We start from the raw sequence: 23,730 nt of genomic DNA, 5'->3' as shown, positions 1-23,730 counted from the left end.
ATTGATTTTGATCTATCCTTTGAGATACAGTACAGCAGAGGTGTCAAACTCAAATGACCTGGGGACCAATGAGCGTCTCGTCTTATATAACATAATATTCCATGGAGGTGATGATATTTCATAGAATTTCAAAGTAAAAGTGATTGTTTTGATCTGGAATGATGTATGCTTTCCATTGGGTGCCCACGTGTGGCCCTCGGGCCGCCAGTTTTACACCTCTGCAGTACATGATCAGTGTGTGTTTCCATGTTAATTTATCATCAATCATAACCCACAAAAACACACTGCACATCAAAATCTAATCTACATCATTTCTGGTGCCAGACCACATGGATCTGCACAATTATGCTGCATATTATGGACCCTGATATCCTCAGTACAATCATGGAACATCCTTGTTACATAATCATGAAGCACCAAGGCTCTACGCCTGCGACGTGGACTGGACGAGCAGGTGGAGGAGCACACATGCGCAGTAAGATGCGCGTCAGCAGCATCAGGACCGAAAACCATCTCCCAGGATGCTGCGATGCGAGAAGATGGTGTACGTTTTGTTTTTAATCCGGCCACTCGTTTGAACTCAATTTTACAACGACATAGATTGTTTTTTTTGGAGAGAGAGCGAGCAGGAGCGCGCACCAGGACGCAGCGGAGGCGCGACGACAACATCAACACTAGATGATTCTGGTTTGCGTCGCTGCGACAGACGAACAGAAAAAAATGATTCCTCGCATGTCATTCCCGTTGTAAGAGGGGGTTTTCATGCGTAATGGTCGCCGCTTTCTAGTGGGATGCACATCAGTGTTTGTCCGTACTCGCTCTCCGTCATAATGGCAGCTCTATACCAGGGCACGGACGCCTCCTCTCCGGATAAATTTCTGGCCTTGAAAGACGTGAGGGAGGTGAAGGAGGAGACCACGCTGGATGAGAAGCTTTTCTTATTGGCATGCGAGAAAGGTTGGTTATTTATCTCTGTTCTGCTTAATGTGGTGTGATATTCGAATCATTAATATTGAACAGGTCCATTTCCAAGTATGGTTTTCTTGTGAATTTTTTTTTCATATAAATGTGAACCAAAAAAAACGTGGGGGTGATATTTAGAAAATGGCTCTTAGGAAAACATTGAACATATCCCTGATGCATTAGGGCTGGGCAGCAATTCAATACCAGTGTGTATCACTAATACTTCCCTTCAACATCAATATGACAACCAGTTCAAGATATATAGATATATAGTTCATGTATATATATATATATATATATATATATATATATATATATATATATATATATATATATATACACAATAATACTTGAATGCTATGAATGTTTTGCTTCAGACTGGAGAAATGTTTACTCTGGAGCAAAACCTAATATTTGATTATCTGACATTTTATGGTGATAATTATGGATATTGACTGAGACCTTTCTTGGCCATAATAATTGAAAGGTAATAATTGAAAGCACGCTGCTTTTTTCGATGCCACATTGTACTGTAGATGATGGCTGCTGTGGAAACGGGAGGAGGATATGTTTTTCTTTGAATATCTGCACATATCCACAGCTCCTTACAAGGAGAGTGAACACAAAACGCGAGGGAAACGGCACGATATTTAAGTAAACGTGGGGAATAAGGAGTGTGGAAAGAGATTCAGAACAGGAAGAAGAGAGGAAGAAAACATATAGAACACCAAAAACAACTTGAGGAAACACAGAAATATTGGTGTTATCAGCTCCTCTGTGTCACCGATAAGTTGAGAACATTGTGCAGGCAAAATGTTTTAAGAGTACAGGCTGCAAGGCTGTAACTGCAAGTATAACCATATAAAGTCTGTCTAAACGTGGCTCAGAAACAGGAACTCTTGTCCTTTGAGGGAGATGTTATTGTTATTGAGGAGGACTGCTGCTGCTGCTGCTCAGCCTGTTGGCCTCATGCCTGAAGATGTTTGTGTCCGTGTGACACACAAAAACATCCGCGGGATGATACTTGCACTTCTTTTATAAAGCCAGAATTCTTCCTCAGGTGACTACTACATGGTGAAGAAACTGCTCGAGGAGAACAGACACGGCGAGCTCAACCTCAACTGCGTGGACGTGCTGGGCCGAGACGCCGTGACCATCACCATCGAGAACGAGAATTTAGACATCCTGCAGCTGCTTCTGGATCATGGCTGCCAGGTAGTAAACACACACACACACACACACAGACACACATTCAGCAGCAAATAATGTTAGTTCAAAAGTTAACAGTATTTGTTAATAGCTTTGATGCTACAAGTTTGAGCATCTACCAATTAGGACTGATTAGTGGCAATGGCAAGTGATAATGTTTTTCCCTCCTCAAAATTGTCTATTACAAACTCTCAACTCTCAAAATAATAATCCAAATGTTATAACAACTACAACAACGGTCAGAAAACCCCTGACAAGAATATTTCCATATCAATACTGCGCTACAACGAATTGAGACAATATCACAACATGAAATGAAACCAACATCAATACTATATAGTTTTTTATTTTTAAACATTTATGCTGCTGCATTTAGACATAGTCTTCCGCTTTGCTGGCTTAAGCCAACCAGAAGTAAAAATATACTTAAAAACCACCAGGGGGTGAAAAAGAACTGTACTTCTCTCTTATTTTATAATGTCAATCGTAAACATTTTCCTGAAAATGTTCTCAATAGTCTCAATCACTAGTTTTGGGTTGTCTTATGTGACCAATTAGAGGCAAAAATAAATGCTAATTTATGTCAAATACGAGTGTGACTGACAGCTGATGTCATTCAATAATAATGGCACTGGCCAAATTGTGACTCAAGGCTTCAAACAGGAGTTCAGAATTCTTATGGGTGACGACGTCATTACCAGTTGCTACTTTATTTAACACTAACATGACATAATTCCACATTTATCTGATAGCTGATCCAGTGATTTCTGACCAGTATGGGATTATTATGATGTGAAGTAAGTTTACTGCTGTGCTATGGCTTTCCATATCTAAATCGTGCCTTTGTGTGTCTGTAGGCGACAGATGCCTTGTTGGTGGCCATAGACTCTGAAGTGGTGGGAGCTGTGGACATCCTCCTCAACCACAGGCCCAGGCGGTCGTCCAAACCCTCCATCGCTGTTAGTCTCCCTCTCACTGCTCAAATAATCCTCCTCCTCCAAGAAAAACACTGAAAAAAAACCTGATACAATTTGTGTCTGTTGAATCTTTCTAGAAACTGATGCAGCGGATTCAGAACCCAGAGTATTCCACCACCATGGACGTGGCTCCAGTCATCCTGGCTGCCCACAGGAACAATTACGAGATCCTGACCATGCTGCTGAAACAAGACATCTCGCTCCCGCGGCCTCATGCTGTAGGCTGCGAGTGCACACTCTGCAATGCCAAAAACAAGAAGGACAGCTTACGGCACTCCAGGTAGAATTCAAGAGTCACGTTGAACTGATTTATTTGTTACTTGGAAACAGCCGGGTCAAGTCAGGTCACCTTTATTGCCTCGAAGGGCTTTACATTGAGTACAGCAAGTAACACCTTCTACCCTTAGACCCTCAGATCAGGTGAGGAAGAAGTCCACAAAAAAAACATTTTTTACAGTGGAAGAAAATAGGAGACAGAAGAGAGGCAAATGGTCACAATTGTAAATTCTAATATTATTTATATTGTTGAATGACTGTTAGTATCACGTTCTTTTTCACAGATGATGCGTGTGATATTTCAAGTAATGAATGTTTTGCTTCTTCCTCTGACATGTTGGAGATTGAAAACAGCCATGAATCATGAATCTGTCAAAAGAAAAGTGTTCAGCGATGCTGAAACACTGCAGCACCTTGTGTTTGATGATACATTCATTTGGAAATGTCATCGTTGGCTTTTTTTTTTTCTTTTTTTTTTGTTAAAGGAATTTATTCAGTAGTGTAGTTGTATATTTTACAACATAAGTGGTGCTTTCTACACTGACATATACATTTCTACAAACACAGATAAAGAAAAGCACCAGAGATAGCAGGCTTTCCTCTGGGAAGTTGTAATTCTTGGTTTTATGATACCATCAGATATTGCTGATCTCCTCTGCCAGGCATTTTATTCTCACTGCAGGGGAGTGTAACCTCCCACACAGTACACTAAATGAATCAGTCTGCAGTTTGGCTGGCATACAACATCGAGGTCGAAGCTTTTACCAATGAGGCAGCTGCATCAGTAGCAAAGAAATCTTCTCCATTATCCCTTTTTCTCATTTCTAATCCGCCATCCTCTTATTGCCATCACTTCTACGTCCTCATCACTTGTCGTTCTTCAGGTTCCGCTTGGACATCTATCGGTGCCTTGCCAGCCCCTCGCTGATCATGTTGACCGAGGAAGATCCCATACTCAGAGCCTTTGAGCTGAGTGCAGACCTCAGGGAGCTCAGTCTGGTTGAGGTGGAGTTCAGGTATTAACTGCTGCACATCAATCAGTCATGTTTGAAACAATATAATCCAGGCATACTGTATGTCCACACACGTGCAAATGATAATATTGTACAACCTCATCCTTTATAGTTTGGAACAGATATGGATAATTGGAGTTCATGTTGACTGATTTCATCTCCTTTTCTTCGCTCCAGGAATGATTATGAGGAGCTGGCAAAGCAGTGCAAGATGTTTGCCAAGGACCTGCTGGCACAGGCTCGAAACTCTCGAGAGCTCGAAGTTATTCTGAATCACACGTCCAACGAAGATCACGTCGACAAGAGAGGCTTGCTGGAGGAGCGCATGAACCTCAGCCGACTCAAGCTGGCCATCAAGTACAACCAAAAAGAGGTAAGAGCAGCAAAGACTGCAACGTGTGAGATATTGACCATATCAGCTGTATATAATCCACAGGACGCCACCGCGTGTCTTTGGGAATTATGGCTTTGACAGGATGAAGTGTTTCCTCCAGGCAACGGCAGTCCAAAGACAAACCTGAGCTTGAAGTCTGAAGCTGTGGGGCAATGTACAGCTGAGTAAATAGTTGGACTCGTATATCACAGTACAGCTAACAGCATAATACCCTTTACTGTTGAGGCGATAACACGGATCAGGTTCTCTTTAAAGCAGCACCTCAGAACACTCCTCATTTATTTTCTTTTTTAATTGCTTGCCCTATATATACCCCATATTTGTGATTGGATTCTTGTTGCAGAAAGAACAGTGACGTATAGAAGACACTTACATCAGCTCTCAGTAATTACTCTATATAATACTCATTTAAAGCCATTCTAATTCATAGACTGTATCTAATAGACTCAATTTAAACCTTTAAGTACAATCAACACATCCCATTCATTATCTGTGTATTTGTTGTGGTGCAGGTAGAAGATCTTAAACCAGAAAATAATATACATGTATATTACATGTACACTTTGTTGAAATGGCACTTGATGATTACAATATTTGATAATTTGGTTAATCGTATTAGATTTTTGGTGTGGATTGCAATAAATCTCCCTCTGATAATCAGTTTATTCCATAAACATGGGAACCGTTTTTTAACTTGTTGACACAAAAGTCATCAAGCACATGAACCAAATATATTCCTTCAGAGTAATTAAGATCAAAACGACTTTCTCATGTTCCAGTTTGTGGCTCAGTCCAACTGTCAGCAGTTCCTCAACACGGTCTGGTTCGGAGAGACGGCCAGCTACCGGCGCAAGCACACCTGTCTGAAGATCGCCACAGTGCTGAGCGTGGCGATGCTTTGGCCGCTGCTTTCCGTCTGCTACCTTCTGGTGCCACGTTCACGTGTGGGCCAGATCATCCACACGCCCTTTGTCAAGTTCATCATCCACAGCGCCTCCTACATGACATTCCTGCTGCTGCTCAACCTCTACTCTCTGGTGTATAACGAAGACATGAAGAACACCATGGGTCCTGCGCTGGAGATGATCGATTGCATGCTCATCCTTTGGATCATAGGTCAGTTTTTTCAAAAGCATTACTGCTCCTGCTAAACCTACACCAAATCTTCACTACAAGAAAAAACACAAGCACATAAAGAGCTAATGAGAGGAATACAGGGTTCACAGAGTGTTGAGCTTAGGCTTCAAGATGCTTTCAAGAAACCTTGTAAATGTAATCACTTTTGCAATTACCTGTGCGCTAACCAAATGCTTGCTGATGCTGCCACCTTGTGATAATACATGTACCACACATAAGCTAATAATTTCTGAAGAAAATACCTTTTTTAATCAATGTATTAATATTTTAGTATTAATTTTATCATAAAACAAATGATTGAGTATTCATGCCCACCCCTAAAAGTCATATGCATGCAGTATTTATTTACAGTATGTAACTATCATGTTATGTATTTTGAGTCAAATATGAAATGAGTTATCAGTTTTATAATAGGTGATATAGAATTGAAAATAAAAACACAATATATAAAGCAGGATTTACTACAATTTAATTGGACATTCGACCGAAAATTATTCATTCTTATTGTAGCCAGGATAAAGTCCACTATCCTGTATCTATAATCCTATCGAGCAGAACATGACAAAGTGATGTTTCTATAGTAAATGACTTGACTAGATTAAATCTTTCAGCTCTGCTTCTGATTGTGCTCTACAGAAAAGAGCTGGTACTTCATCTTTCTCCCCCGTGTACCCACCTTAGCGATGGTATTACCTCACTCAGCTCACACAAAACCACACATACGTGCAGAACTATACTCACACAGAGACAATCATGGGGGAAACCCACTCTGGGTTTCTCTGGGGGAAAAGCCACTCCACCTTCCTCTTCTGCAAAGAAACCATTAGTGTGATCTTTCAGTTGCTTTAATGGCTCTTCCTTCTCAGCAGTGATATTTGCATTATGGTTGCATCACCCTGCTACTCTCTGCCAAACCACAGCACCATTAGTTTTTGTCACTCCCTTGTCTGTTTGATAAATCATCCCCAAAACTGCACCTGGCAGCTTATAAAAGGATGTTTAAGCATCTGTTCACTAGTATGAAGATGGCGGTGGTGTAATTTGCAAAGTATTCCACAAATCGCAGGAGGGGAGGGGGATCAGTAGTTGAGTCACTAGAGAGGAGTGTAATGGGTCTTTCCATGGGATGAGATAACTCGCAAGAGGGGTTAAAATTCATAAGTGCTGCAAAAGAACATCATTAAAGATCAATTTAAACAAGCTCAGCAGTTTTTTTCCCCTCTAAAGTTGTCCCATTGTAAAAGCGTGTTCAGTGCACGACAAGATGCAGTGGTGCAGATTTTACACTCACATGCTCCTCAAAATGAGTTCAATATCAAAGATGGAAGGCAGCTTACAATTACCCCGCTCAGACAACCATGTACAAATGTTATCAGGATGTGGACAGGAGTTATTACAGCCCTCACATGTGCTGCATGTCAACAGACAGCACTCACAAGTGCAAATCGGCAGCTTTCAACTCTCACCACACTTTGCATTGTCGTTGTCCGCACCCCGCATCTCATCTTTCTCCTTTCCCCTCCATCCTGCTATTCCCCCGACACAGACGCCTCACATTAATGTGGAAATCAGATGCTCTGAGAGACTGTGTCTCTGCGCCGCATATACAGTATGTGTCATGTTGTGTCTCGGCGCTGTCTGAAATTTCACTCTTTCCATAGTGATAACGCTCAAGAGTCTACTCAGCTGCATGGGAATTATTCAGAGAGGCGGAAACAACTCCTGTATGAAAAAGGGGGATTCCTGTGCCAAATGCCTGTCAAATCCTCTGCTCCCCGATTGTTTATGAAACCACAAAAATCAATTAAAGATCAGTCAGGTTCAGTCTACACTAATGATTTGTGACTCAAGGCTTAAAGGACGTGTAACTAGCTCGAGCTGAGCGTTCACTCTCAATTTCTGTGTCGACTAAATTTCAGTGGAGTACAACAAAAACGCAGATAAACATCTTAATTAAATTCCTCACACCTCTCTAAATCCTGCGGATGACACGCGTTCTGCACATTAATCTTCGATCGCTGCGTCTCATGCATTCCTGTCCCCTTCACTGAGGGATGACTTTGGGTTGAAGCACTTCTTAAATTGTTGACAGCAAAAAAAAACGTGTTTCATGTGTGTGTGGTGATGATGTATTCCCGCTCTCCTACAGGGATGGTGTGGTCGGACGTGAAGCGTCTGTGGTACGAAGGGTTGGAAGACTTTCTGGAAGAGTCGAGGAACCAGTTGAGCTTTGTGATGAATTCCCTTTATCTTGCCACCTTTGCTCTCAAGATCGTTGCTCATAGCAAGGTACCCACACACATTTTCTACTCTTTAGATCCAAGTGATTGATGCAATGTAAGAAACATATTTCACTATTTCTTTAAACCTCCACATTACTCATCCAATGTTAGCTTTACCGATACCAGAGTCAAAGGAATACTACATGTGAACATTTGAACAGAAACTTCTAAAGCTCATCGACACATTGTATTTATTCATGTCTTATCATTTTCAATCATTTCAAAAGAGGATAATACTGTATGTAGTTAAAAAGATCCATAAATTATATTTTCTTCTTAAGTCTAGTGTGTAGATTGTAACTAACAGGGCTCTCGGAACTATAGTTGTCAGAAAAGATGCAAACACCAATCTCCTCTGTGTATTATATTTTCAGATTCTGCAAGTAAAGCTTCCTAAATGTCTGGCCCTAATTTAGAAGAGTGACTCTCCTAAATGACTTTTTATTTTGATAAAAACCACTGCAGGTTGCATTCAAATTATTTGTTATAAGGTCAGGAAAAGGGCAGCATATCTGTCCTCAGCATCACTGTGGGTCATTTCCTGTGCACTGTGCTTGTTTGTGACTGTCTTTGTTTGTTTTTGCAGTTCAAGGATAAGAAGGAAACGGAGAGGAAGAACTGGGATGCCATCCATCCCCTGCTGGTGGCTGAGGGCCTGTTTGCTTTTGCTAACGTTCTCAGCTACCTGCGACTTTTCTTCATGTACACCACCAGCTCCATACTGGGGCCGCTGCAGGTAGGAGAGCAGTGCTGGGGGCGGGGCTTACACTCAAGTCATTCAGATTCTTCTAATGAAAGAAAAGTGCATCACTCCCTATGCACAATTTAATCGAGCTAAGGTCGTAGTCCGACTAAGACTTAGACTACTTGCAGAGTCCGAGAAAATAACCCTAACCCTAACCCTGTAGGTGGCGCTGTGTCTGTCTATAAGCTACTGCTTATTGAATCAGTTTCCTTCTGACCTTTATGTCACAGAAAAACAAACAGGCGAAATGGACGGTGAGATGGATCGTACTGTGGTTCTGTATGTTGCTGCTGTACGTGTTAATCGTGATATAATTTAGATCAATTACGGCTCTTGGGGTTGCTGTGTTGTCCAAAGAACAACAGAGCAGCTGTAATATTTCTTTCAACTCCTTCTACTTCCGGGTCAAAGACCGGGAAGGAAATTTTGGTGCATGCAAAGAACGCCAAGTCCGAATCCAGTCCGACTAAGCATATACATGCAGGAGTAATCGGACTATGAATCGAAATTATCCAGGTATGTTAGTCCGACTAAAACTAGCTCAATTTTAGTCAGACTAACTTGTTTACGTGCCATTAAGAAAAAACTAATTATTGTCACCTAAAATCTGACTTTTATGTAAATGCACTGACACTGATGTTTAAATAGTTACTTTCCCTTTCTATCACTCTATTTAATCACACAACACTCACACATCTCTCAGTGAAGTGTGAGCCCACACCAAACATCACCCCAGCTGTGCTCGGCAGCATCGAACCATCATCATGAGTATAAGCACAGTGAACTGAGGCAGTAGATTAAGTCACGGCTTTGTTCAAATATGCATCACAACTGTTTCCATCGTCAACATCAACAAGTTTTTAAACAAAAGGGATTGCTCAAACAACTTCGGCACAAAAGGGAGTTAACGCTGTTCTTCCGTGTCACTTTCCATTCCGTCATTGTCAATAACGATCTGGCACACGCAGTGAGTCTGATCTGTTGCTAAATGAACAGCAAATTTGGCTGTGGGGGAATAAAGGTAGGAAGTTGAAAGGTTTATCATCAGTACGCTGGTCGTGCTAAGTAGATTTATTTGTGGACCAGGCAGCGCCGCAAACTTGGCTTTTCTCTCGAATATTTCCGACAACAAAAACAAATATCTAAACTGTAATCAATACGGCTGTGGCACATTAAGAGCAGATGTTTATCTAATGAAAAAAATGCACGATCCAAGTGTAAAGTGTTAACTTATGTGAATCCTGGAAGGTCTGTGTCGGATTGCCTCAATGTCTGGCAGCCAATAGAATCCGAATCTCTTCCCTTTATTTGCATAAGAGTATGGAAATGATTATCAGTACACTTGTACTGATCGGCTATGTATAAAGGATGTTTTAACAAAAGAAAACACAGATCTTGCAATAATACATTTAGGTTTTATCCATTCAGGTCACCTAATTTAGTGTTTACATATCTTTCCATGGGCTGTACAGTATATGTTGAGTGTATAATATTACTGACAAGAACTCCATGTTGGTCGACTAGATTGTCTCAGCCTGCAGCCACGACATGGCCGGTAAACGTTACAGTGTAATCCTACAGGGAAACTGCGACATTTTCTGTTTCGTTGCACTAAAAGTGCTTGTTTTCACTCGCTTTGCTGCTTCATTTTTCCCGTAACAACTCTCACGTCTCTCGCTCCAACAGTGCTGTCAGACACTTAGACAAGGGTTTTTGTAGGTACTGTTTAATTACACACACATTTATAAACAAAGAACACAGGTTAAAAACTCCTGGAATTCTCCTTAAAAGTATAAGCAGTGTAGAAAAGGATGTATACATATATGCAGTATGTTTGCTTGATCCTGCATATTTTAAGAGGAATATTCTCCTGCTGCTCATAAAAATAGTGAATATGTGTAAAATGGTGCCAGTAATCATGAGACTGTTAGCCGTTTCTACTGCACCATCTTTGCGGAGACAGTCAAATATGCATCAACGCATTGTATTTTATAACTTGATTCTCATAACAAAGTCTTTGTTTATAGTCTCCGTCTATGTCGCTGCTTGTCTAACTTCCCCCAGAAAATCTTTTTCGCCAAAAATCTGGTTTACATATTTATTTCTTTTCTGCTCGGGCTCCTCGAACAATTCAGTGTCTTCAGTGTCTCTTTTTTATCACATGATGATATCGTGCGCGATCCAACCAGCTGGCAGTCAGATTGTAAAGTCTGTAGCGTTTAACGTTCCCCCCATATGTTACTCGAGTACGCAAAAAAACACCAGGTATGCAGTGAGGTCAGTCTATTTGTGGAGATACCTTCCTGTCATTAAGTCAAAGAGCTGTTTGTGGTTGACTTATAAAACACTAAGGTGCCTTTTTTTAAATCTCCTCCATCTCTCCTTCATTCCTTTTATTCTCACCCCTCTGTTTCACTCTGTGACATCACCGTCTGGCTTGGTGGGATGGAAAAATGATTAGCCTTGGAAATACATGTGTGTGTGTGTGGCCGGCGCTGACACTCACATGGCAGACACGCCTCCCTTTTTAATGCACATGCACACACTCGTGCACAAAGACACACACACTCAGGGAGAGACAGACAGTGAGTCAGTACTATGTGGGCTGCAGTAATGTAAGTTTCTTTGATTCTGTTTTTTCCTAAAGAGGCCAGCTCACATGTCTGCCGGTCAGTGCCCCCTCCTGAGGTTGGAAACAGTGACTGAGAATTGTGAATATGTGTCTGTGTAAATCCACTATGACCAGTGAACTCACTCATGGCCCAGACTTAACCCATGTGTTCGTATAACGAACGGCAACGCAGGAAACATGAGTCTTTTTCTCTTTTTTTTTACTGTATTCCGCCCATTCCAAAGTACATACTGCAGAAATACTACCCAGGTTCTTCAGCAGGGTAAATTCACAGTGTTAATGTCACCAAATTTAACTGAAACTGCTATATTCTGAGGCCACAATGAACTGTGACAAAAACATCTCGTTTAAGTGGAAATCAGTGTATTTATGGGTAGGAAAAAATAATTAGCATTTAAATAAGGGAAATAAAATTAAATATGAGCATTGGAAATGCAAAGTGCTTGGTATATCAGGTAGAATAAGATGCTAAAGTACTTTTTTGTTTTTATATTGAGAAGAACCACAACAGTATACTGTGCTTTAATCGGCTGTTAAAATTGTAGTGTGTCACTTTTAAATGTTAACAAATGTGCGTTACATTTAAACCCACTGTCAAATGAGTTCACACAATGCTGGTTAAGTCTATCAGCTCTGAAGTGCCCTTGAAAACCCACCTGTAAACTGTTCAATAGGATAAATGCTTGTTGCCCCCATCCACCCCTGTCCTGCTGGTGTATACACACAAACGCTTCCTCAGTCAGGGCGGATGCGCCATACAAATGATGTTGCTTCTGTTCTCATAGATCAAACAGAAGCTAAGCTGTGTGAGGTTGTTCAGTACAAAGTGTCTGTGCGTCCTCGGATGTGTTTGACGTACCATCAGACGCCGTTTCCAGTCAAGGTTAAGAGCTATAGTGACCTTCCGCATTCCTGCTCTGTTTGTACAGTAACTACGTTAGTCAGGCAACACCCTCGGCTCCCTAAATCAGATGTGTGCAAAGTCGAAGACAAATACACTGGGGGGATTTAGACATGACAAGAGGATGAATCACCCCATTAGACTAGTCTGGCTTTCAGTGCAAACACTCCAGTCGCCGTTCACCTTGAGGTGCACCCACAGTGGTCATCCTTCACACTGGCCACTAGTGTGTGCTGTATGTGCTTTGCAAGGTCGAGCGTGCCCCGACCTTGTTTGAGAATCACTAGGTCTTAGTCAACGGATAAGCCACTCGTTTCTATGAATAGTGGATTTCCATTGGACTGAGAAGACCTTCTCTGTCCTCCGGTTCCCTCTCTGGCTTCCTCCATGTTTGCCTTCCCTCAGGTAAAGTGAGAAAACTGCAGCTGCCAGAGTATGTCTTTTTTTTTTTTTTTCCCTGACTCCACAGGGAATCACTGCTAAACAAGAACATGGGGGTAAAAGAAATAGCTGCAAGCAGTCAGAAGATTTGCATCTATCCAAGTATTGAATAGGTACCAAAAAATCACACTCAAAAAGTTGTGCCGACTGTCCAAACTATTTTATGATGGCAGGAACAGCACAGGTGGAACTAATTAAACTAGTTAAAAACACTGGCTGCGTTCCATTTAGGTTCTTCAAGCTGTTAGATAGCACTTCTTACTATGGGGCCGTCCACATGGAAAAAATGAATATGCATACTTCTTTTGTCGGAGAGGAGTTCTGTCCACACAGAAACGGTATTTTGTGAAAATGCCAAATGTAGACAGCGAATACGCTACTTTAGGAAATCGATTATGTCATATTCCTTCCTCTCTCTTGTGCTGGCATTCATTGTCTTATCACTGCTGTCAATGAAAAGTAATTAAAGTCAGCCTGAAAAGACGCACGATATGAGCAGAACACGTCCTGTCTGAAGAGATTGAATGTGTTGAATTGTGAAATAAAAAGAGGAGAAAACAAACATATTTTTACTAACTGTACTTGGTACTTGGACTTGTTTTCCAAGTCCAAATGTCTACTGAGAGTTTTTAATAAGTTTCAAACATTAACCAAAACGTATCGACAAAGGCAAAATCGAGCTCTAGATGCTTCCAAATGCATGATGGGACTTGGTTTAATCTTAACCTTTACCATCATAATAAATAGTTGCACTAAAAGACTTCTTGTTTTATATCACGCCTGGCATCCACTACATCGACAATTGCTTTTAATCGCTGCCAGAAAACGTCCGTGCGATTACATCAGTCCCAAACAGAAATATTTAACAGAAAAGAAAATAATAAGTTAATCTCTCTCCAGATCTCCATGGGTCAGATGCTGCAGGAGTTTGGAAAGTTTTTGGGCCTCTTCCTGCTGGTGTTATTCTCCTTCACCATTGGACTCACTCAGCTTTACGGAAAGGACCAGAAAAACAAGGACAAGAATTCACCCAATGACTGCGAGGGCATCTTCTGCCAGCAACAGAGCAACGACGCATTCCACACGTATGGGCCAACCTCAGTCTGTCATTTCAAACCGTCCAGACATGTTAGATTTTATTGACCAGAAACCTACTAACTGTCCGCTTCTTCTTTTGTTTTTACAGGTTTATGGGCACCTGCTATGCTTTGTTCTGGTACATTTTCTCCCTGGCGCACGTCGCGCTCTTCGTCACCCGCATCAGCTTAACAGAGGAGCTGCGCTCTTTCGTTGGTGCCATGATCATCGGCACCTACAACATCGTGGTCGTGATCGTGCTCACCAAGCTCCTGGTGGCGATGCTCCACAAAAGCTTCAGACAAATTGCTGTGAGTTCAAACAAGTTCTGCTCTGGTTTCTCAACACTTTTGAGGAACTGTTTAAACTGTTTTCATTTACTGTTCAGATTTAATTCACCCTGTAATGTTGCACAGATGTTAAATTGTTAGTTTTTTGGAAGCCTGCTGCACATTTTCTTTCTCCTTTGAACCACAGTTTGATTTTGATTATGCTCAATAAAACATTGTGGAAAGAAATGTATCTCCTCAAGGATTTCCACAGAAAAAAAGTGGTTTTGCATTTGTAGGATTTCGGTGTGTGTGTGTGTGTGTGTGTGTGTGTGTGTGTGACCGCTCTCACATTCCTGTTCTTTGCGGCTGTTGGGCTGTAGAATCACGAGGACAAGGAGTGGAAGTTTGCCAGGGCCAAACTGTGGCTCAGCTACTTCGACGACAAGTGCACCCTGCCACCACCGTTCAATATCCTCCCCTCCCCAAAGACGGTGTGCTACTTGGTGACCAGCATGAGCAAGTGGATCTGTTCGCATACCTCAAAAGGCAAGGTGAAGAGACAGAACAGCCTGAAGGTGAGAGATAGATAGAAAGACACAATTGCGGTTGGAAAATGGCAGCCAGCAGTGCAGTTTGTGTATATTCTCGGATGGATGAATTCCATCCTTTCTCCTCACTTCATTTCATTTCTTTTTCCAATCAGGAATGGAGAAACCTGAAGCAGAAGCGTGATGAAAACTACCAGAAGATCATGTGCTGTCTGGTCCACCGCTACTTGACCTCCACGCGGCAGAAGATGCAGAGCACCGACCAGGCCACGGTGGAGAATTTGAACGACCTGCGCCAGGACCTCTCAAAGTTCCGCAACGAGATGCGAGACCTGCTAGGTTTCCGGACGTCCAAATACGCCATGTTCTACCCGAGGAGCTAAAACAAAGACAAGATATCTCTCCTTCTCTCTCTCTCTCTCCCTCCTCTTTACAGAATATCTGCTTCTTTTTTGTCTGGGTTGCTGTGTGACCTGAGCATGTGCAAAAAAAAAAAAACAACTGACCCTCTGCCCTTTAAGACACAGAGGCGACATTTAAACTTGGAATTTAACTCCGAAAATATGTATTCCCCACCAAAGCCTTCAGAATAAGCTCCCCTTGTCTTATCTATTCAGCCTTTTTTGTAAATAAAGACAGCCATTGTTTTCAACAGAAATTCAAATAAAGATATATTGGAAGTTTTGACCCTCTGGGGCTTTACTTGTTGATCCGTTTTAGTCAAGTTCTAATTTTGAGACTCGCTGATTTCTGTCTCTGAAAGCCAGAAACCTGTCAGCTGTTCGGCCGACCAAAGCTACAGGTCCGGTCCACGTGAGAGTCACATTACACACCTTGATCCAGTCTCATGATTAGCAGCTCATACCTTGGGGGTTTTTTTCACTCATCCCAACTGACCAATTTTGTTTTTCTCGCTGAAAGCAAAGACGAGCAAACACAAGGAAAAAAAACGTTACACAACTTTTAATTGAGCAGGTGAGAACAATAAAGTATAAATAATATTCACAGACCTTTTCATATGAAAATATTTTTTTTTCCCTTTCACACATCTTCCTCATAAAATATTGACAGTGGGTAAAATGACGTACACTAACGGGGGTGCTTCGCATCTGTAAACAAACTAAGTCAGAGCTTTAGCATTGAAAAAAAATTATTGTTTCACATAAAAACCCTTAAAATCTTCTTTAAAAAAGTCATGTACTGCATATATATTAAATATTGCACTTTAATCACCACATTTAATAATGTCAGATGTAGAGATATGAATTATTCTGCCACATATTGTCATTAAATCAACCTTTTAAATCCCAATCTTAATTTACATTGCACTCAACAACATCAAAATAAAATAAGGCAAAAATATTTTGTTGTTTTACTTCCTAGGGCCATCAGGGGATGTGCACGCAGACATTTTTAACAATCTGATTAATACACATAATTCTGTGAACTGTGGGACAGGACTGGTCTATGCATAATATGACACTGCTTATTAATCTGTGGCTGTAAAAGGGGATTAACTGACTGAAATTGATGGATAACAAAATAATCTTAAACTCCCCTTTAAATTAATAGAAGGCGGCAGTTCTTTAGTTTACTTTAGTTTTTTTTGTGGCTAGTGTTTGTTGTTGTTGTTGAGCTGGAGTTTTCTTTGATTTCTTTTTCTTTCTTTCTATTTTTTTTTACCTAATTGTTTCCATCAGGCCTGGCACTTGAGCGGCGATCCTCGCAGCTACTGGAGCTCAGCAGCGCTTGTTTTTCAGAACGCCGAGTCCTTTCTGGTTCTTGGACTTGAACACCATGACGAAGTGGTGCGGTGCGATTTTGCCCCGGCCGTCCTCGTCCACCTGGCCCATGAAGATGTAGTTCAAGCCTGGTGAGGTCACACAAAAGAAACCTGAATGCAGTGGCGGAGTGACGGCAGAGACATTCAGGATGGCCAGACGTCAGAATCTCCACGCGGCACGTGTGTCGTATATGTTTATATGCGGACATATAAACATATTGAAGCGCTTCATTGACTGCTTTTGCTTTTGGTTTGAGTTCTTCTGCTCACCTCACACTTTGTGGCGAGTGCTGTCAACTGAGTGTGACGGCATGGCAGAGGAGGCAAACTCAGAGCCATAGGTTATTCAAAACAGTCAACCAAGAAACTGCAGAGTCATTTTCATTCAGATAATGGCACGTTTTCTGCAACAGTTCTCAAGGATGCACAATGTGCACTCACCTCTCCGGATGAATGGGCACTTCTTGCACAAGATAATGATCTTGGTGCTCATGGTCTTTCCCGCCTGCTGGATGGCCAGACTGCCTTCTTTATACACGTTGATGATGGAGACGGTGGCGTACGTGCTTCCTCCTCTCATCACCGCCGTAATGACCGTCCCGGTAATTACTGTCACGCACGGGCACACAAAAAAAGATCATAGATGAAACATACAAATGTACGTGCACATACAGCACATAACATAATAAAATACGTGTGTCCTTTCCCCGGATTTACAAATAACGGCTAATAAAAAAGTATTTGGATTGTATAATGATTAGTTTTACGTCAAGATAGACGGAGGCAACAGCAACTTGTAACGTGAGACGGCTGCAAACATGTCGGAGTATGACTGAAAACAAGAAGTGAATTCTACTCCTCAAAAAAAACAGTTTTTCAGCAGAGCTAAATGCTTCTTGCGCCCAGCCACTCCTGTGGCCTCGGTCAGCTCTAACAGTGTTACTTGACCAAGCCCATTTTCAGGTGAAGGACACAGCAAACATATAAGGTCATAACGTCTAATGTCGGTTCATGCAGACGAAACAGAGGCAGAATAATAACGTTGCGCACTGCAGCTTAAAAGCAAATGAACAATCAGGGAAAAAGAGTGTGATAAATTGGTGCAGTAACGAGCGTCTGCTTTTTGAAAGATAACTCTTATGACTGAGATGCTGCGCCTTAAGTCTTTCTCCGTCTTTGAAATACAGCCAGCGCGTACAGATGTCATGGTGAATTGAGAGCATAGCCTCTCTCCACATTTGCTGTCAGTTATTCATCACTTTCTTTATGGCTCCTTCATCCACACACGAGCCGATCGCTCCTCCTCAAACACCCAGGAAATAAAACATCCAGCGTCAGTTTAAGGCTTTTAAAAATGAACGCCGACCAAGTTAAATGTGTGATTTATATTTGTGACAAAGACAACGGCTTAGTTTTTCTACAGTGTTCCCTCGTCAGGGTACAGTTTGGAGTTATTTCCTGTTCAGTCTGGCCAGGTCTCCAAATGAACAAACAACTAGAGTTACGTTATTTGGACCTGCTGATGATGATGATGAGGTTCAAGGAGTAGACATTTAGCAGTAACAGCAGATGATAGTGGAGCCAGAGGGAATCATATCTCATGCAGCGTGAACAGGAATCTCCACATGAATAGAGAAAATCGTCGAAAATATATCTGTACTTCAAAAAACAAGCCAACAGAGATGAACACGGAGCTGCCTGTTTCAGTTACGTCCTTCCACCTACCAAAATGATGACTTCAGAGGTCGATTAGACAAACAGTCTGTGTATAAAAAGTGCAGTAACTTCATCGTTTGCCTTTTCCGCAGTTCAGTTCATGATGCAAATCCAGGCGAGCGCTTTTGAAATGCCAGCTGGTAAACATCTCCGCGAGGGAAACATCAGAGAGTGGGAGATTAGCACACGCAGGGTGAGCCTGAATCAACACGTCCATTTATCAACAGTCTGCCCACTGAGAGTGTGTGTGTGTGTGTGTGTTTATACTGGAGGAAACTGTGTCCTACTGTACACACTCCTGAACTTCCTGACAGCCTATCAAGGAAGTCTTTGAGGAAAAAGACAAACAGAGGCTTAAAGATAGTGACACGACCGGGACTGTGGACCGCCTGTTGCTGCCCATGCTAATGCGGGTTCTGCTGACGTACATGCCTCTGCTGCCAAGGTGTAGGCTGTGTGAGATTAGAATATGTGTTAAGTTCAAAATCTGGCGCCAACCAGCGTCTTTTCTTGTGGTTTGAAAAAAAAAAAAGAAAAGTGCACCGATGTTCTTACCAAAATTGCTGGAGCAGTAATTACTTTCAAGTGTTCCCCGCCGTTTGCATTTCTGCTGACACAGGGCGACGGAGTACTTCAGAGCTGCACGAACACAAACAGAACAAAAACAATTCAATGTCTGTAATTTAGTCTGTTGCATCTGCTGCTACTGTGGCTTGTATTCTCCTACATGACTTGTATACAGAAGAGCAACACAGCTGTTTTTTAGAGTTCCACATTTTATAGATCGCATAAAAAAAAGGGAAGAACCCGTGACTTAATATGTCTAAATATCATTCTAAAGGATGGTGAAACGTCAGGCAGAGTGTGACATCATGGCAGCTCGACGCCAAAATAACCCGTCCTGACTAAAGGGGGAAAAAACAACAGTGTGTGGGAATGAAAATGAGCTGTGATTGTGGGCACAGACACACACCCCACATTGTATACTGTGTGTTCACAGTGTGTTTGAACGTGTGTGGCTTTTGGCTGCGTCTATACTTAGCCTTACAATGTGTGTACACAGAGGAGCATGAAGCATCACTGTACTGCAACGATCAGTTAGGTGAGGTAGTGGAAAGAGCTCTAAATGATGATCCTCATATTAGCAAGGTCTCATACATCTACAGCATGTCCACAAATGCAGCCTTCTAGACGCTCTTATTGGATAAACGTTGCTACCTACGTATGGCCCTGGTGGTGACTGGCTGTGTGGTAGTGATGGGTGGCGTCGTGGTGGTGGGGAACTTCTTGGGTCGGAACTTGTAGTGTCCAATGAAGCCGTCCGCCGTGAGGCTGAGATCTGACAGGAACTGGATTAGGAGCTGGTTCCCCTCGGAAAACACCGGCCTGGAGAGAAACACACACACACACAGAGCCAGGCTGATGGTCAAAGGATGTGAGATCACACGGTGGAGGGAAATTGAAATCTTCCTGAGGCAGAATCACCTACGCTGGGGGGCTGTCGCCGCAGTATTTCCCGATCCTCTTCGCGTCGTTAATCTCGGCCCCGTTGAAAATGGAGACGTGGTCGTAGCGGCAGTAGTTATCTCTTTCCACGTCAAACTTCTCGAACTTGACTTCAATGATCTGCGGCAAGAGATCCGCGTCATTTAGAAAATCCTCCTGCAACCACCACAGGCTTGTAAAGAGCCCTATCATCAGGCGAGGACATTTGATTAAAGGCTACTCTCTCACTGGTGGAGTTTTCCACAACCCTTTCCACGCTGAGCAATGATGAAGCTGCAGTGTTTAACATTTAGGAGGCTTTATTGACAAACATTGAATAAACAATTGCTTTGAAATAAAATGTATGTTTTTGCAGAAACATTAGAATACATTTTAGGCAAGAGCCTTGTTTTATGGAGGCTGCCAACTTGCGCTGTCTTGTTTCTACAGCAGCCAAAATGCACATTTCCTGATTTGTCGGAGAAGTTTACTGCACAAATGAAGAGTTACGACATGTGTGCAAAGGGCAACATAGTTCCATGCACACTGGGAAAAAGGGAGGGGAATTTTGGAGAAGTCCTCTTTGTTTCACAGTCTCACCATTAAATGTCATTATATGGCGATAAACAGGGGATTTTTTCACCCCTGCATCACCTGTGTGCATTAACTGGGACATCACATATGAGTCCAAAACAAAGCGAGCTACAAGAAACGACAACTAAGTCTCCCTTTAAATCAATCGTTTAGAAATAAATAATAAAGAAAAAGGAACATGTACGTAAATACAATTTAGAACACAGTGGAAAAACCTGTTTGTACTAGTGGTGAATGGGTGCACACTGGACCTTTGACAAAATTAAATAAATAAATAAATGCATGTAATAGGTTATAATCCGTCCAAATATGCTCCTGCAAAATCCAACCCACACCTCTCGGAAACTTTTACATAAAAAAGTAAATCCTTTTAAAAAGTTCTGACCTGGTTTTTTGGTGCCACTATGTGCCAGGAGCAGGTCACACCCGCTGGGTAGTCCTTCTCAGGCCAGTTGGGTGTTTTGAAGCTGCCGCTGGGCTTGTCCAGTCTGCCTCCACAGTACTGGTCCCCTGTGGAGAAATAACTTAAATTTCACGTCAGATCATCATCATCACCAAAGGCTGTGATTGCAAAGAATGCCATTCCTGTTTCTTGAAGGAAATAGCACAGATGTTATTTGCTGTCCTGTCAACGTTGTGCACTTTAAAACACCACCTCCTTCACACCTTCTTCATGACTGCAAAACGTGAGTCCCGACATTAAACATCTTGCGAAACTTCAGCCGCATAACCGCGCCAAGCTGCTCACACTGTGACTTCCCTAAGAGCATGTTTGCCTTGTAACATACCCTCGAATTAATGTTCCCTTTGAACATTTCTGAAGCACCGCAACAAAAATAGACATGAGCTGCACAGTTTTGACAACACTCAGTCTATTTGTGACCATCCACTTGTAAGAGACAGGCAGTTGAGTTAAATGGTATTGTCTCTTTCCAGCTGTCAGCTTCTTGGACACAGAGAACGGGCCATTAAAATTCCACCAAGAACAGTGGATGAGACTTTTGCAACCCCACAGAGAGGAAACGTCTCATCAACTCTGAATGATTCTTCTGACCTGAAGCACTCCACACACACAAAAATAAATAATCCATGAGAAATTCCACATCACACTGTGAGGAGTGTCGAAATGTAGCTCGGTTTTTGTGCACATGCTCGAGACTTAAACATGAAATCCACAAAGGTCACTGGCTTTTACTGGGAAAGAAAGAAAAAATGACACTTCTTTTTCCCTTTCACTGACGTGACAGTGATTTCTGCTCCACCTTAAGCATCTTCTGCTTCCATGCAATGACCTACACGGAGGCGAATCATGTTTACAGCCTTGTTAATTTGCTCAGTAAAGACTGACCCTCTGCCCAAACAGACACACTCCTATGTCAGTATTAAACCTTTAATGGGAAGTGACGGCTTGACTGGCACAGAATCCCACATGGATCTGTGTTACATGTTTGGACAGTGTCAAGGGTTTTCGCTCTCACTCAGCTTCTGCTCTCCTCTGTGTTTACCTACCTCTCTCATGAGGATGGGCAGCGGAGAAGACGGTCAGGAAACCGCTCCCGGCTGTGTTGGCATCAGACACCATCTGCAGGAGCATCTTGTTGCCCGTGGAGACCAGGGCTCCCGGTTTGAACGTCCCACAGAAGCGGCCTAGCCTCTGCCCATTGGCGTGTCCACTGTAAACGTCTACATAGTCGTAGCGGCACAGGTTGTCGCTCTCCAGGTCAATGAAGCGGAAGGACAACACCACCACCTTACCCTCAGGGACCTGGGTGGAAATATATGGCACAACAGTCACATCATATTCTGCATCTGTCAGGAATCTTATCTATCCCTGCTTAAATTAAGCTTCGCCCATGGTGCATTGCTTTTACTCAACCTTACACTTGTGTGATTATAAATGCAGCTGTTTCCACTACATCATCAGCTTCACTATTTCACAATACAGTCTTATAGTGGAGCCAGTCAGCAAATACAGGCTGGGGCTGTGGTTAAGTATATTTTTAGGAGGAATTTGAGGGGATTGGGTTTATAAGAGAGTATCAGATTGTGCAGCTGTTTTGTGTGTTTTAAATCCATTTCAAAACCTATAGTAAAATTGTGTTTATTCCTTGAAGATTTAGGAAATCTGGACTCACTGTGATTCTCCACACACACTTGGTATTTGGGGGGTAAACTCCTGGGTATCCCTGGCTCCCGATTACTCCAGACTCTCCTGTGACGTTTCCACCACATCCGAAGACTGGTCTACTGGAGGAGGAAGAAGGGGGGAGGGAGAGTCGTTTCTTATTTACAATTTCAATAATAAGTTATAAACACCGAGTTGACACTTTGCAGATGCAGATTAAATCCAGAGGCAGACTGCAGAATATTCCGGGTTTTTTTTATCAACTCCAGCTTCCCCACAGAGGCTCCTCCACACCTTGCGCACTGACGAACTGAGCTCTAAAATGAATGGTCGGAAAAAAGACAGATGTAAAATGAAGATGTACCTCCGCTGAGACTGCGCACAGACCTCTGTGAGGAACAGAAGACTCCATGCGCAAAAAACACTCCACGTTCTCCACATTGTTGGCGCAACGATGCAGGCGCTGCGCCTGTTTTCGCCCCGTGGCACGAGTGGCATTGTGCTCTCAGCTGCTCACACTCACACTGTGTGTGAGGGGGGAAAAGTACGCAGGAGTTTCTTGCTGCAGGGATTTCCAGTGACTGGCTGCAGGCTGCAGCAGATGAATATAGCGTTTGTTCTGTGCGATTGGAGGGAGGGAGCACAGGCTGTGGGGGCTGTCGAGGGTGTGGGGTCTCGAATCTGTTTCATAAGACACCTGGCTGAAAAAAAGTTTGGAGGGCATGGCATGAATTAACTTGACTCAAGAGGCCTTACCTGTACTTAAGCATTCCAATCAACTTAAACATGGTCGAGACTTAAGATGTAACTCTATAGAATACAACTGTCTACTGTATACCATCTGCTCTCTTAAATAATTAGGGTTTTTATTCCAGTTGACTGCACATGATTAGAAATGAGTGGCTGGTTGAAACCGCCATAGGCAGAGTGTGTGTATGTGTGCTACTGTATGCACAGATGCACAGGGGAAGCAAAGAAGAGCCAAAGCGCCACCTCCCGGAAACGTGGTATAAGCATCTAAGAAAAAGTGCTGGTAAAAACTGATTTCAGTTTAACATGTTTCCTTAATCACTGACAAAATACCATAGTCATTTTAATACTAAATGCGATAGATTTCTTACATTAAGCCAATTTAAGGCGAATTTCTCTCTGAAAATTAA

At 42.4% G+C, this 23,730-nt stretch overlaps 2 protein-coding genes across 3 annotated transcripts; one reads left to right on the top strand and one right to left on the bottom strand.

Moving 5' to 3' along the window:
- The first annotated feature begins 265 nt into the window (after window positions 1–265).
- Window positions 266–15,552, top strand: trpc1 (transient receptor potential cation channel, subfamily C, member 1). Its single transcript, XM_044025698.1, has 13 exons — window positions 266–957; window positions 2,024–2,178; window positions 3,030–3,131; window positions 3,227–3,429; window positions 4,310–4,441; window positions 4,616–4,811; window positions 5,612–5,948; window positions 8,119–8,258; window positions 8,838–8,987; window positions 13,871–14,055; window positions 14,157–14,358; window positions 14,700–14,894; window positions 15,023–15,552. Exons 1-13 carry the CDS (start codon window positions 792–794, stop codon window positions 15,248–15,250), a joined length of 2,391 nt encoding a protein of 796 aa, XP_043881633.1. The 5' UTR covers window positions 266–791; the 3' UTR covers window positions 15,251–15,552.
- A 949-nt stretch (window positions 15,553–16,501) lies between these two features.
- On the bottom strand, window positions 16,502–23,154 carry pcolce2b (procollagen C-endopeptidase enhancer 2b). Of its 2 annotated transcripts, none has more exons than XM_044025901.1 (9): window positions 22,935–23,154; window positions 22,581–22,692; window positions 21,955–22,210; window positions 20,831–20,955; window positions 19,856–19,992; window positions 19,589–19,752; window positions 18,922–19,005; window positions 17,092–17,259; window positions 16,502–16,737 (listed from the first exon to the last, which is right to left on the bottom strand). In XM_044025901.1, exons 1-9 carry the CDS (start codon window positions 23,066–23,068, stop codon window positions 16,607–16,609), a joined length of 1,311 nt encoding a protein of 436 aa, XP_043881836.1. In that variant the 5' UTR covers window positions 23,069–23,154; the 3' UTR covers window positions 16,502–16,606. The 2 variants fall into 2 exon arrangements, with proteins under 2 accessions (XP_043881836.1, XP_043881844.1); XM_044025909.1 differs by having other exon boundaries at window positions 22,581–22,689.
- Between the last annotated feature and the right edge of the window lie 576 nt (window positions 23,155–23,730).

The sequence above is a fragment of the Solea senegalensis genome, linkage group LG1 (genome assembly GCF_019176455.1).
Source record: "Solea senegalensis isolate Sse05_10M linkage group LG1, IFAPA_SoseM_1, whole genome shotgun sequence".
NCBI classification, from domain to species: Eukaryota; Metazoa; Chordata; class Actinopteri; order Pleuronectiformes; family Soleidae; genus Solea; species Solea senegalensis.
The sequence above is the reverse complement of the archived record's forward strand: the minus strand, read 5'-3'. Positions and strand labels throughout refer to the sequence as shown.

Bases quoted from the DNA above. Each gene is read 5' to 3' on its own strand.
- trpc1 (XM_044025698.1), top strand. From the start codon at position 792: ATGCACATCAGTGTTTGTCCGTACTCGCTCTCCGTCATAATGGCAGCT. The intron at 2,179-3,029 runs GTAGTAAACACA...GTGTGTCTGTAG, and splicing joins TTCTGGATCATGGCTGCCAG to GCGACAGATGCCTTGTTGGT. The intron at 4,812-5,611 runs GTAAGAGCAGCA...CTCATGTTCCAG, and splicing joins TCAAGTACAACCAAAAAGAG to TTTGTGGCTCAGTCCAACTG.
- pcolce2b (XM_044025901.1), bottom strand. From the start codon at position 23,068: ATGCCACTCGTGCCACGGGGCGAAAACAGGCGCAGCGCCTGCATCGTT. The intron at 22,211-22,580 runs GTGAGTCCAGAT...ATTTCCACCCAG, and splicing joins AGTGTGTGTGGAGAATCACA to GTCCCTGAGGGTAAGGTGGT. The intron at 19,006-19,588 runs GTAGGTAGCAAC...GTGTTCGTGCAG, and splicing joins AGTCACCACCAGGGCCATAC to CTCTGAAGTACTCCGTCGCC.